This window comes from Aegilops tauschii, chromosome 7 (assembly GCF_002575655.3).
Source record: "Aegilops tauschii subsp. strangulata cultivar AL8/78 chromosome 7, Aet v6.0, whole genome shotgun sequence".
NCBI classification, from domain to species: domain Eukaryota; kingdom Viridiplantae; phylum Streptophyta; class Magnoliopsida; order Poales; family Poaceae; genus Aegilops; species Aegilops tauschii.
In genome coordinates, this window is record NC_053041.3 from 435,461,912 (window position 1) to 435,475,726 (window position 13,815).

Below are 13,815 nucleotides of genomic sequence, written 5' to 3' on the forward strand. Positions count from 1 at the left end.
TGTTGTTTTTATATTTTAAGATTACAAAAACCTATATCTACCATCCATATTGCACTTGTATCACCATCTCTTCGCCGAACTAGTGCACCTATACAATTTACCATTGTATTGGGTGTGTTGGGGACACAAGAGACTCTTTGTTATTTGGTTGCAAGGTTGTTTGAGAGAGACCATCTTCATCCTACACCTCCCATGGATTGATAAACCTTAGGTCATCCACTTGAGGGAAATTTGCTACTGTCCTACAAACCTCTGCACTTGGAGGCCCAACAACGTCTACAAAAAGAAGGTTGTGTAGTAGACATCAATATGCTTTATATTTTGTGTTCACCGTTCCTTTCATTCTTGGCAGGTTTTTTTGATACTATTCAAGCCAATTGGCACAATGGCACACTACAGTGTGTATGTGGTGAATAGATATCGTGGGAGCATTGACATCCTTGATTCACTACCTTACGCTAATATGGAAACGTCACGAACAAGTTTCCACGGGGACTACCAAAACATCGTGAGTGTTTCTTAGCCTGAACCTCCTTTCATATTCTCTTGTTTGACACGAAGTTTATTATGCATTCTGTTGACAAAATATGTGTTTGTCTCTGTTGTGGTAATACTGCTGGAAATGACTATGATTTGACAGTTGAACTTCAGCTATTTGTTTAGCTGGATCTTATGCAAGTGTCGCTTTTTATGTACCTGAACTTAACTATTTTGGTTAACATGTTTTTTGACTTCATCTTATTTTTGTTATTTTTGGCAGATCAAGAGATTTGTTGGGTTGCTCGAGGAGGTGTACGGTAAGGCTGCGTACAAAGTGAGCAAGCAGCCTAACTGGGTGACTATTGCAAAGAGGCCGACTTTTATCGATGTTCCAAAGCAGAAGAATAATGATTGTGGTTTCTTTGCCATGAAGTTCTGCTCTTCATATGATGGCGATGAGCTTGTTGAAGATTTTGGTGATGTGGAAGTATGTTCTGTCCTTGTTCTTGTCTGATCATCCTTTCATTTTTCTTGTGTGTTTTTGCTTAGATGGTCCTGCTGTGGTTTTAGTTATCCGTTACTAAACCATCGTTTCATTTTCATTTTTTGCAGGCTGTTGCAGATGACTAGAAGGCTGAGGTCATGCACACTCTGATGTTTAGCGAGCAAAATGAAGTCATGCGTTCAGAGCTCCCTAAAGAGACCCAGTCATTGGGCCCGTGAATTCGAAGCATTAGTTTCATTGTAGATTTGATTTCGTACAGATTTTTAGGTTTGATAATGATTGGAACGATTCCATAAAGATTTGGTTGTAAGAATGTTTTAGTGATTTGTGTATCTATTGCTGCAGCAGTATTACTTATGATATTGTGGACAAATGTATTTGGTGTGAACAATGATTTGGCTTGTGAATTTCAATGTACTGCATCGTTTTTCAGTATCCATGTGTTGCATGTTTTTGCCCCAACATATGTACCTGAACTTCTCCCTCTGCTATGGTTGAACTGCTTGTTTTTTGTGTTGTTTAATTTTTGGGCCCCAACATATGATTGTAGACTTGAACTTCTGCCTGGGCTGCTGGTTTCAGATGGAGAGGATATTCTGTGTTGTGTAATGTATTGGTATTTTTCAACCCAACCAATATGTAACCTTTTGCATAGAATCTATATTTTTTTGTGTTTTTTCAAGTGCGAATGGATTTCAGCTGTAACTTTGTGCAAAAATATTCTCATACACTCCTTGACGTTTCTTTATGTTTTGTCGGCATTGTACATGAACTTCTGCACGTATCCAAACAGAACTTCACATTTGAACGCGTTTTCTTAGGCTTGCTAACCTTAGTTCATACGGTGAAACTTTATTTTTTAAGCATATTTTTTTCGTACATCGATTTTATATACCAGAACTTCTTCTGTAAGCTGACCTGAACTTCAAAAATGTATGATTATTTGTTGGTTGCTCTTTTATGATATACAACACCAGCACCTCCTGCCATAATATACCAGAACTTCCATTGTAATCTTACTTGAACTTCATAGTGTATATTTTTCATTTTGTTCTTGCTTGCACTTTGCATTGAATACATCACCAGCACAACACTTCCTCTCATAATATACAAGAACTTCTGCAGTAATATAACTTGAACTTCACAATGTATATTTTTCATTTTATTACTGCTTGCTCTTTCATGCAATACATCACCAGCACATCACTTCCTCTCATAATATACCAGGACTTCTGCAGTAAGCTTACTTGAACTTCTACTGTATAATTTCTTTGAAAGTTTAGCAATAAAAGTTCAAGCAAGCTTTCTCCTAAAATACTGTTTTCTATAGTGGAATAATATTCTGCACATTGACATGACATAAGTTTGCATTGTGTTAATTGACCTATTCTAACTGTTCATCAGCCTTGCACTCCTCCTAGGCTTTGGTTGTATTGGTTTTTGCTTGACATGTACCTCTTTCTCTTCCTCTTCATCATCCTCTTCCTCTTCCTCTTCATCGTTATCTTCCTCTTCGTCTTCCTCTTCTTCGATGGTGTCTTCATCTTCGTCTTCCTCTTCATCTTCCACCACTTTCTTGTTGCTGGCTCTAGGTTTTTCTTTCTGTTTCGTCTCTGTCTTTTTGCTTGTCTTTTCAGCATCTGCTCGCTTCGGGCATGTTCTTGCATTATGTGGTTCATACTCCTTGCATATGCTACAGAGTCTAGTGCTTGCTTTCTGTGGGTGTGGTCCCTTCTTTTGTTCTATAACTTTGGGCTGCTGTTTTTGAGATTTGGGTTGCTTGACCTCCTCGGCATTGTTTCTTTCCAAGAGTGTTGGACAGGTCAGCTTGTTGTGTCCCGCAACCTGGTTGCACACACTACATTTCCTGTGCCCAAGTGGCACTCTCTGTTCTCATCGAGCACGACGACTCTTCCTGCAGGTGGTGCCTTTATTTGAGCTCTCTTGTCACTTTTCTTTGCTGCAGAAATTTTCTTCCTACCCTTTGTTTCAGAGTACATCGGCAGTTTCATCGTCTCTTGCTGTCGCTGCTCCATTGATTGGTCAATACCCTGCCTGCATTGGTTGGCTTGATTGGTGGCGTTGAGCATTTCAGCTGCATAATAATGAAGGTCATCTTCAATTTCAGCGTCCTCTTCAGCCATCCTTTCGTCAGCATCCACTTGATTTCCTGAATGTATTGCATCAAGCTCTTCCACGAGCCTCTTGAGAACATAGTAGGCTCTGTCATATTGCTGGTCACATCTCATTGCTTTCTTGTAAACCATCAAATTTAGCTGCAGCAAGATGTCTTGCTTTGATAGACTTGAGCTGCCATCCGATGCAGTTGTGTTATAGTCCCTTGTATCAAAGGTTGGTTGTGATTTTGCAGTCTTTGTGTACCATTTGAGGATATACTTGTTTGGAAATTTTTCAGGCTTCAGGTAGTCCAGTATGTTCATGATGTGAAGGCAGAACATGCCTGCATTTTTTGATGAATGCAGAATACATAGTTTGTGAGCCAGCAGTGAGTTTCATATATTTTGATATGATACTACTAGTTTAGCTATTTAATGAGTTTGTTTTTCCGCTGACCTGTGTGTATCCAAAGCTTGCATTCACACTCGTATATTTCATTCCCTGGGTCAGCTACAACCTGGAATTCATGCTTTGACCAGGAAAACCTTTCTTCATCATCATGGCCAGGCTTGTTGTGGTAGTACACAAGGTACTTAGTGGGCTCTATTGTACGCTTTGCGTGAAATAGCGTGGCTTTTCTCATCCTATTCCTCATCTCGGTGTACACGGCTCTCGTGTACTTGATAGACATGTCTTCCTCGTAGCCGTAAGTTGTTTTTGTCACAGGATTGGTCTGCACATGTCAAAAAGTAAGATATTAGTCGAAGCAGAGTCATGGGTTTCATTTAAAAAAATTTAAAGTGCACATGTTGAAGGAAAACAGAACATGATGGGGTGTTTTCTTTTTTGTGTCTTCATACCATGCTGGTCATTGTTTGCTCGTTCTCCTTCTGCATCCGAGTTTGTATGCAAGCATTGACCTGCCTAGCAATCTTGTGTAGGTTCTGGGTCCCCTTGACAAACCCTTTCTTGAGCACGTGGTTCATGCTCTCGCTTCGTTGTGTGGAAGTCATTCTAGCACAGAAAATGTTCTTGTAATAAGCTGAAATCCACATCTTCCTATCACTCCACAGCTGCATCATCATCTGGTCGTTCTCCAGGTTGTACTTGTGTACGAGTTCAGCGCAGGCATCTTCAATCTCCGTTGGCATCAGCGGCCAGTTTAATATAGCTGTGAACTCCTCTTTGAATGTTTTATACTTTTTGTACAGCAACGCTAGGTATTCCTTGTACTTCTTCATGATGTGCCAACGGCATAGCTTGTGGACTGTGTTTGGAAATGATTGTGGTATAGCTTTCGCCATCGATGGGCACTGGTCTGCATGGATTAAAAAATGAAACTTGCTTCTTTTTTGCATTAATGGTCAACTTATGTTGTACAAGTATTTGAACTTCACATCAAGGAGTATGGCTATCTAAGAATGTCACATGTATTTTTTCTTACAGCAGTGTTGCTGAACTTCTGTGGTACCAGTGCTTGAACTTCACAGGTAGCAGTAGGACTAACTAGTAGTGTCACACTCAAAAATTTTCTTACAACAGTGTTGTTGAACTTCTGTGGTACCAGTGCTTGAACTTCACATAAATAACTATATTTTTCAGAACATGTTACATATATTTTTTCTTACAGCTTTGTCCTTGAACTTCTATGATTCCTGTATTTGAACTTCACAATCATAACTAATTTTTTTCTAAACATGTGACAGATAATTTTGCTTTCTTGTACTATTAGTTGGACTTCTATGCTAACAATGGTTGAACTGCATTATTTACATTATTTTCAGATAAAACCAATGTACCCAATACAGACCCATAGACTGAAAAGATGATGAAACTTGAAGAGGTTTTTTTAACTCACCTGTTAGAATGCAAGTTGGGTGCTTGTTGTTCATGCACCGTACAAATGTATCGAACAGCCACTTGAATGAGTTTGCATCTTCATCTCTGATGAAGGCAACAGTAAATATCGTTGACTGCAAGTGATGGTTTGTTCCAACAAACACTCCCAGAGGCATATGAAATCTGTTGGTCTTGTAAGTTGTGCCGAATGTTACGCAATCGCCAAAGTCTGGATAGGCTTCTCGGCAGCTTGCATTGGACCAGAAAATGTTTTTAATTGACTTGTCCTTGTCCACTTGGATGTCATAGAAAAACTCATTATTGATTGCTTTCATGTCTTTGAAGAATGAAACAAGTTTCAATACATCATCCAAATCATCTTTCCTTGCATTCATTGCTTTCCTGCAATTTACATGCAAACATGCATTTGTTATTTTTGCTTTTCAAAGGGTTGTGACCTAGGATGCTATTTTACATTGCAGTATGTGGATGTTTGAATACTTACTGCTTAGTAGGTCTCGTCCGGTCATGCTTAGGAACTAGCTTCCATCTTCATTTTCAGATAGCATGGGCATGATTGTTGTGTGCTTGACATCATGGTACTGTAGGATCTTTACGTACTCCAAAATAGTGGGGTCATAATTCTTGTGTGAGTGCAAAAATACCAGCATGTCATCAGTTTGCATGAGTTTGTGATTATGATTGTACTCAATGTCCACTGCCACGCATGTGTTATCCTCCTGCACCTTCACCCTCATTGTTGCATTGCAGCTTGTCCTCTGCGACGTTTTGTTTCGCTTCCTATTAGCCTCTGAAACAGAAGATGTGTGTATCCCTTGGAAGGCGCAAACAAAATACTTGTGGTTGTCATTTCCCCCATCCTCCTGATTCCAAAACCAGCGTGTCTGGCGTATCTATTATAAAATTCCCTTGCTTTCTCTACATCTTGGAATCGCATCTTTAGTCTTGGTATTAGATAATCCGGTAGATCCGGCATCTGTAGAAAAAGAAAAAATAATCCAAACGGCAAGTTAAAATGCAGTTTATGAACTTGTTATCCTGGAGGGAGCAGAAAATTTGTAGATAATACAAGATGTGTATATAAATATTTTTTGTTTCACTCACGTGCGTGTATGATCGCAACTCCACCGGAGTCTGCTGCTGTCCCTCAGGGATGGGGCACGGCGGAGTAATCATATCAGGATGCAGCAGTGGATCACGAGCAGGAAGGAGGGCTGAAGATGGCCTCTCTCTTGTTTGCATCCTTTTTGCTTGAGGTGGTTGTGGAGGTATTGTGATCCTGGTCTTGGTTTGCTCCTTTGTTTTGTGAAGCAATCCATCTACCTTATGTCTCGTACAATTCTGACTTGTAGCAGCAGCAGCAGGATCCAACGGTGGTAGTGTGCAGAGCACTCTCCTCCGTGTGTGTGTTCCTGTTGGATTTGTCCTGGGATCCGGTTTAGTTGCTTCGCTTTGGCATTGATGAGGCACACCAGGATAACCTCCAGAGTTACACGCAGGACTTGAGCTAACCCCCTCCTCAATCGGCGTGCTTGGGAGTCTGCTGGTGGATACAAAGAATCCGCAGGGGATTTCCGGCGTCACCCAATTAGGTGGAGCCGCAAGGTTGTGCGGATAGGGCTGTGACCCAGCATCTTGGAAGTCTCCATGTGTTTCGGGTGTCATCCATTTTTGGTCTGGGGCAGGTTGGTAATGCTGTTGGTGCGTCTGAGGTGTGACCCATTGAGTGGGTGGTGCAACGCGTGCAGGCTTTGGATTGTGTACTTGCTGCTGGGAACTTCTAAGCTTCTTCATGCGTCTCTCGTCTTGCTGACATAAAAGAAAAAAATGTCTATTAGCACACAAGTTACATCTGCATATACCTTTGTAACTGAACTTAGCATTATTCACAGCCCGAACTTCTCATATAAAAGTGGTGTTCATGTACATATTTTTCCCCTAGGACAGGCATCACACTATGCACTGAGCTGAGCATCTGCCAATACTTTTGTACCTGAACTGAGCACCCTTCACAGAATGAACCTCACATCCTGTTAATTCTACACTATTTGATTACTTATATGTACCTGAACTGAGCACTCTCCACAACCTGAACTTCTAGTTTTGCAAAGGGGAAATACTGTCTACAGTTAAAAAACATGAACCTTCATGAGTTTGAATGGTTGAACCACTAGTGCATACCAACATGACCTTCATGTGAGATCACATGCATGTTCTATTTTCCATTTATTTTTTGCACAGAACCAGATACATACCAACCTGAACTCTAACACACCTACTAGTTGAACTTCACATGGCTTTTCACAGGTGAATGTGAAAAGCTGGCAGATTTTCTAGTGTTTGTATCCTGGATTGATGCTCACACACCACCTGAACTTCACATGGCTTTATGCAGGCGGATTTTAAAAAAGTGTTTGTAGCCTGGACTGATGCTCACACACCACCTGAACTTCACATGGTTGTAAGAAAATAACAAACAGAAGAAAGAAGTTCAACCATACCCTGGCTAGAAGTTCGGCCAACCTTTTTCCAGCAGCTGATAGGCCACCTTGAGAGTAATTTGTCGGAGAGCTAGGGGAGGAACCGCATGGCAATCCGTGTCTTTCATAGGGCGCGAAGTTCACCTGCATGAAGCAAGAAGGTCAGGTAGGGGAAGATTGAAGGAGTCCGCAAGATTAGGGAGGAAATTCATATACCGTTCTTAGATTTGAAGGCGCCACCGATGCGGGCTCCGCCGCCGAGATGCTTCCTTGGGCGCGTTGTTCGTCGTAGGTTGCGCCTTGGCCGTCATGAGCACTGCTAAGCCGTCGGGCGGTGACGTTGGACTGAGGAGGAGGCTTCTGGAAGTCCATGGATGTTAGTGGCAGAAAGTCCAGCGGCTTCGCCGCCTCCAGGCGACGCGGGCTCCCTCGCGCCAGCGTCCGCTGTCGCTCGCTCGCCCGTGCTGGCGGTCGGGAAGGAGGTGGAGTCGGAGGGGGCGGATCTCGATCCGGTCGGCCAGGATCTGGAGAAGGAGGGGAGGCGCTGGATCCGGCGGATTTTTGGCGGGTGAATCACGGCGGAGGCCGGGATCGAGGGGAGGAGTGGGGGTTGGGGAGGGTCGACGACGAGGGGGGTTGGGGAGAGGCGGCTCGATCGGGATCGGGGTCCAAGTGGGATTCTGTCGAGCCGGGCCAGCAGTTCCGGGAAGTTCGGGAACCTGTCTTCGGGCCCTATATAGGGCTGCTGTGATCCAAATAACTATTTTAATCCTGGGATTAGAATAGTGTTGTCCTATATATATATATATATATATATAGTGTTACTATTCATCACCCAGGATGCAGAATAAGTTATTCTTCACCCGAGGTAATCTTACGATCACTTCCTAAATAAATTACGTTTAGAATATAAATAGTTACATGCACATTAATTCAATATGTAAAATTTGGTCTAAAAAAAGTTATAAGATCAGAAAAATCACATTTTATGTATGTTTTACAATATGTTTTTACATTTGTAATTTTATGTAACATAAAATATTTTTTACGGCGAGTACATATTTTCTTATGTTCTTTTTTTATGTATGAAATAAGACAAAATTTACAAAACGTAAAAATACGATGCATTGATGTCAAAATAGAGAGGGGGTGAAGAATAACTATTCCTCACCCAGGGTGACGAATAGCGCGACCCTATATATATATGTCTGTGTGTGTGTGTGTGATCAGATCACATGTTGAACTCCTATTTACGCATGTTCCTTGCAAATCTATCTTCTTCTAGGTGGATTGTTCAAAGAACAAGGCCAACCATACGAAATTGAAATTCCAACCGACAAAGAGATCTTGTAGCTATATTGCACAATGTGAGGCTCTCGTAACTAGCTATTGTTTCGCACTTTTGGTTGTGCCATATTATCAGATCTATATCGACTTTTTCCAAATACAGAGGAAACCTCGTAAACACCAAAAAGAACTTGTACCAAATGTGGTGGAAATCTTAAAGGACTATCACACCAGCAAGGCGAAGGGCATGACTACACCAGTCAAAGCCATTGTTGTAAGTCCTTAATCCTCGTGCCTTTGAACTACTGGTTACTCTGACTTGTGCATTGAACTGCATGGTTTGCAGCCAATGTCTATTACTCTTTTCAATTTTATACACATTTGTATTAACGTATTGATACGTCTCCAACGTATCAACTTTTCCTAACGCTTTTCCCCTTGTTTTGGACTCTAATTTGCATGATTTGAATGAAACTAACCCCGGACTAACGCTGTTTTCAGCAGAACTACCATGATGTTGTTTTTGTGCAGAAATAAAAGTTCTCGGAATGGAACGAAACTTTGCGAGGATTTTTTATACAATAAATAAGAATTTCTGGAGCAGAGATCCACCGGAGGGGGCACCTGGGTGGGCACAACCCACCAAGGCGCCCCCCTCCTGACGCGCCCAGGTGGGTTGCCCCACCTGGTGGCCCCACAGACCCTGAAACCGACGCTATAAAATCCTATTTTTCTAGAAAAAAAATCAGGGAGAAAGAATTATCGCGATCCACGAGACAGAGCCGCCGCCACCTCCTGTTCTTCATTGAGAGGCCAGATCTAGAGTCCGTTTGGGGCTCCAGAGAGGGGGATCTTCGTTCTTCGTCATCACCAACCCTTCTCCATCGACAATTCCATGATGCTCCCCACCGAGAGTGAGTACTTCCTTCGTAGGCTTGCTGGTCGGTGAGGAGTTGGATGAGATTCATCATGTAATCGAGTTAGTTTTCTTAGGGCCTGATCCCTAGTATCCACTATGTTCTAAGATTGATGTTGCTATGAGTTTGCCATGCTTAATGCTTGTCACTTTGGGCCCGGGTGCCATGAATTCATATCTGAGCCATTTATGTTATCACCATTATATCCATGTTGTAGATCCGATCTTGCAAGTTATAGTCACCTACTACGTGTTATGATCCGGCAACCCCGGAGTGACAATAGTCGGGACCACTCCCGGTGATGATCGTAGTTTGAGGAGTTCATGTATTCACTGTGTGTTAATGCTTTGTTCCGGTTCTCTATTAAAAGGAGGCCTTAATATCCCTTAGTTTCCAATAGGACCCCGCTGCCACGGGAGGGTAGGACAAAAGATATCATGCAAGTTCTTTCCATAAGCACGCATGACTATTTACAGAATACATGCCTATATTATATTGATGAACTGGAGCTAGTGCCGTATCGCCCTAGGTTATAACTGTCTCATGATGAATATCATCCAACAAGTCACCGATCCAATGCCTACGAATTTATCTTATATTGATCTTGCTAAGTTACTACTGCTGCTGTTACTGTTGCAATTGCTACAAAATTACTGCTATCACTGTTACTGTTACCGTTGCTGCTGCTACTATTATCAAAACTATCATACTACTTTGCTACTGATCACTTTGCTGCACATAATTAATCTCCAGGTGTGGTTGAATTGACAACTCAGCTGCTAATACCTTCAAATATTCTTTGGCTCCCCTTGTGTCGAATCTATAAATTTGGGTTGAATACTCTACCCTCGAAAACGGTTGCAATTCCCTATAGTTGTGGGTTATCAAGACCTTTTTATGGCGCCATTGCGGGGGAGCATAGCTATATTTGTTGAGTCACTTGGGATTATTATCAATTTATCACTATGAAGAATCTGAAGGATGCTAAGACTAAGATTTATCCCTCTAAGACGAGGGGTGGTAAGGAACTGCCATCCAGATCTGCTTTAGATTCACCTTCTGTTATAAGTAAACTTGCAACACCACCATATGCTATTAATCCTGATATGTCGCAAGTTGTTGATGATGCTACTTCTGCTATGAATGATGCTTATGATGATGCTAGTACCTTGCTTGATGATGATGATGTGCCACTTGGTGACTTTCTTGATGAACAAATTGCTAGAGTAGTACAACATGATGTTGTTGAATATGATGATGAGCTTGAAACTTAAACTCCTGAAACACCTGCTAGAACTAGCCTTCCTAGATATGAATTGCCTAAGGTACCAGAAGGTTATGTTATGAATGAGGAGACAACTAGAGATATTCTTGCTTGTAAGGATAGAGATGATCTAGAGAAATTATTATGCAAGTATAAAGAAAAATCTCTGAATGCTAGAATGCAATATGATCCTAAGTTTGCTATCTCACCTATCTTTATTGATGATAAGGATTATGAATTCTCTGTCGACCCAGAGTTAATTACTTTGGTTGAATCGGATCCTTTCAATGGTTATGAAACTGAAACTGTTGTGGCACACACTACTGGAATTAGCTAATTTGCCATCTGCCAGCTCTTTGCCGTCTGCTAGCTGATGGCAAAGAAGCTCTTTGCCATCAGCTACCCAAAAGCAGACGGCAAAGAAATGGCAGACGGCAAAGAAGCTCTTTGCCGTCCGCGAGCTCTTTGCCGTCTGCCAGCGGACGGCAAAGATCTTTGCCGTCTGCTGGCAGACGGCAAAGAGAGAGGTGGCCCCCACCCCCGCCCGTTTGGAAAAAACTTAACGGCCCACCTCTTTGCCGTCTGCCACAAGACGACAAAGAGAGGCGGACGGCAAAGAGGAGACTACCTAACGGCCCATACCCCCCCCGCCCGTTACTCTCTGTTCTCTCCTCGCCGACGCGCCCCGCCACCACTTCCCACCCCACCGCCGTCGCCGCCGCCCGCCGCGCGCCGCCGCCCCCACCACTCGCCGCCGCCCGGTCGCCCCGCCGCCCCACCGGCCCCCCGCCCCGTCGCCACTGCCGCCCGGCGCCGTCGCCCCACCACCCGTCGCCCCCGCCGCCCCGTCGCCCCACCGCCTAGGCCCCCCGCCGCCCCGGGGCCCCGTCGCCCCCCCGCCCCGGGCCCCGCCGCCCCGGCCCCCCCGCGCCCCACCGCCCCGGGCCCAGCCCCCCGCCGCCCCAGGCCGCCCCCACGCTCCGGCCACCTCCTCCACCGCCACGCCCCCCTCCTCCACCGGCCACCTCCTCCACCGGCCCTGCCCCAGGTGAGCCCCCCTCCTTTTTTCTGTTTTTTTCTGTTTTTTTCCTTTTTAGTTTTAGTTTTAGATTTAGTTTTAGTTTTAATTTTAGGTTTAGTTTTAGGTTTAGATTTAGTTTTTTCCTTTTTTCTGTTTTATTAGTTTTAGGTTTATGTTTAGTTTAGATTTAGTTTTAGTTTTAGTTTTAGATTTAGGTTTAGTTTTAGGTTTAGTTTAGTTTGAAGAAAGAAGAAGAAGAAGAGAAAAAGAGGAGAGGAGGAGAAGAAGAAGAGGAAAAAGGAAAGGAAGAAGAAGAAGAGGAGGAGGAGAAGAAAAAAGAAGAAGAGGAAGAAGAAGAAGAAGAAAAAAGAGGAGAGGAGGAGAAGAAGAAGAGGAAAAAGGAAAGGAGGAAGAAGAAGAAGAAGAAGAAGAAGAAGGAAAAAAGGAAGAAAAGGAAGAAAAGGAAGAAGAAGAAAAGGAAAAAAGAGGAAAAAACCCCGACCCGACACGGCACCCCGACACGACACCCCGACCCCTAGACCACGACCCCGAGACCTCGACCCCGACCCCGACCCCGACACCCCGACCCCGAGCCTGACCCGACACCCCGACCCCGACACCGACACGGCACCCCGACCCCGACCCGGCACCCCGACCCGACACCCCGACCCCGAGACCCCGACCCCGACACCGACACGACACCCCGACACCGACACCCTGACACCACACCCACCCTTACCCCGACACCGACACGGCACCCCGACCCCGACTCGGCACCCCGACCCGACACCCCGACCCCGAGACCCCGACCCCGAGCCTGACCCGGCACCCCGACCCCGACACCGACACGGCACCCCGACCCCGACCCGGCACCCCGACCCCGACCCCGACACCCCGACCCCGAGCCTGACCCGACACCCCGACCCCGACACCGACACAGCACCCCGACTCCGACCCGGCACCCCGACCCGACACCCCGACCCCGAGACCCCGACCCCGACCCCGACACCGACACGACACCCCGACCCCCGACACCTCCCGAAAAGGTGTTCTTTGGCCTTCCAGAAGCCGACGGGGTCATATATTTGTGAATTATTAGTTAGGTCATATATTTTTCGATTTTGTTATAAAAACATCATATATAATTGTGTTGATCGGGTAGTTTTAAATGTGCAGTTGTTCCATCGCTGCGAGGTTTGGTGTTCGACGACCTCGCCGTGCGTTTGACGAGCTCTGCCCCTTCGTTCGTGGGTGAGCACAAATGACATGTCCTCCTCCCCCATTAATTATTTGATCTATTCCGATGAAACTTGATAGCTAGCTATATATGTGTCTTGAATCATCAGTATGCGTAACCAATATGTGTCTCCCGTTCGAAAGCGTCATAGTTATAAATATGCATGCATTTGCATATTTATAACCTTGATTCTTTAGAATTGTCCAACGCTATCCATGGACAGCCCGAGTATGTTTAGATTGGGTTCGTTTTCCCATATGCTTTGCTCTGGATCCGACGCATAAATTTCGTCAGTGCCTCCCCTGTTGTTCTCCGGATACACATCCTCTCTGTTTATTGCAGAGACGTGTATCAGGAGAACAGCGGAGAGGTGCTGCCGAAATTTTGCGTAGGATCCGGAGCATAGCATGGGAAAATGAACCCAATCTAAACATACTCGGGTGGGATTAGGACCTATCATTACCTATTAGAGTGTAGGTTGCATGGACGTAATAAAATTGACAAAGTAGATCAACTGATGAATATATACATGGTGAATTATATATATATTTGTTGTGTGTCTAGTAGCTCTGAAAGTCAAGATGAGTGATCGTGCGTGGATGTACACCGGTCACACTGGTCAGAACAAATGGAGCACTGAATGGTT

The 13,815-nt window shown here is 44.2% G+C and overlaps 1 protein-coding gene across 1 annotated transcript; it reads right to left on the bottom strand.

The window, feature by feature from the left end:
• Positions 1-2,808: 2,808 nt before the first annotated feature.
• LOC109761493 (protein FAR1-RELATED SEQUENCE 5-like) lies at positions 2,809-7,815 on the bottom strand. Its single transcript, XM_020320309.1, has 7 exons — positions 7,660-7,815; positions 7,487-7,587; positions 7,030-7,086; positions 4,962-5,344; positions 3,964-4,421; positions 3,560-3,836; positions 2,809-3,446 (listed from the first exon to the last, which is right to left on the bottom strand). Exons 1-7 carry the CDS (start codon positions 7,813-7,815, stop codon positions 2,809-2,811), a joined length of 2,070 nt encoding a protein of 689 aa, XP_020175898.1.
• Positions 7,816-13,815: the final 6,000 nt, after the last annotated feature.

What these genes read in the sequence shown, in the direction of transcription:
- LOC109761493 (XM_020320309.1), bottom strand. Translation starts at nt 7,815, where the DNA reads ATGGACTTCCAGAAGCCTCCTCCTCAGTCCAACGTCACCGCCCGACGG. An exon ending in CTATCAGCTGCTGGAAAAAG is followed by an intron (nt 7,087 to 7,486) that starts GTTGGCCGAACT and finishes TTTTAACTGTAG; the next exon opens with ACAGTATTTCCCCTTTGCAA. An exon ending in CCCAACTTGCATTCTAACAG is followed by an intron (nt 4,422 to 4,961) that starts GTGAGTTAAAAA and finishes TAATCCATGCAG; the next exon opens with ACCAGTGCCCATCGATGGCG.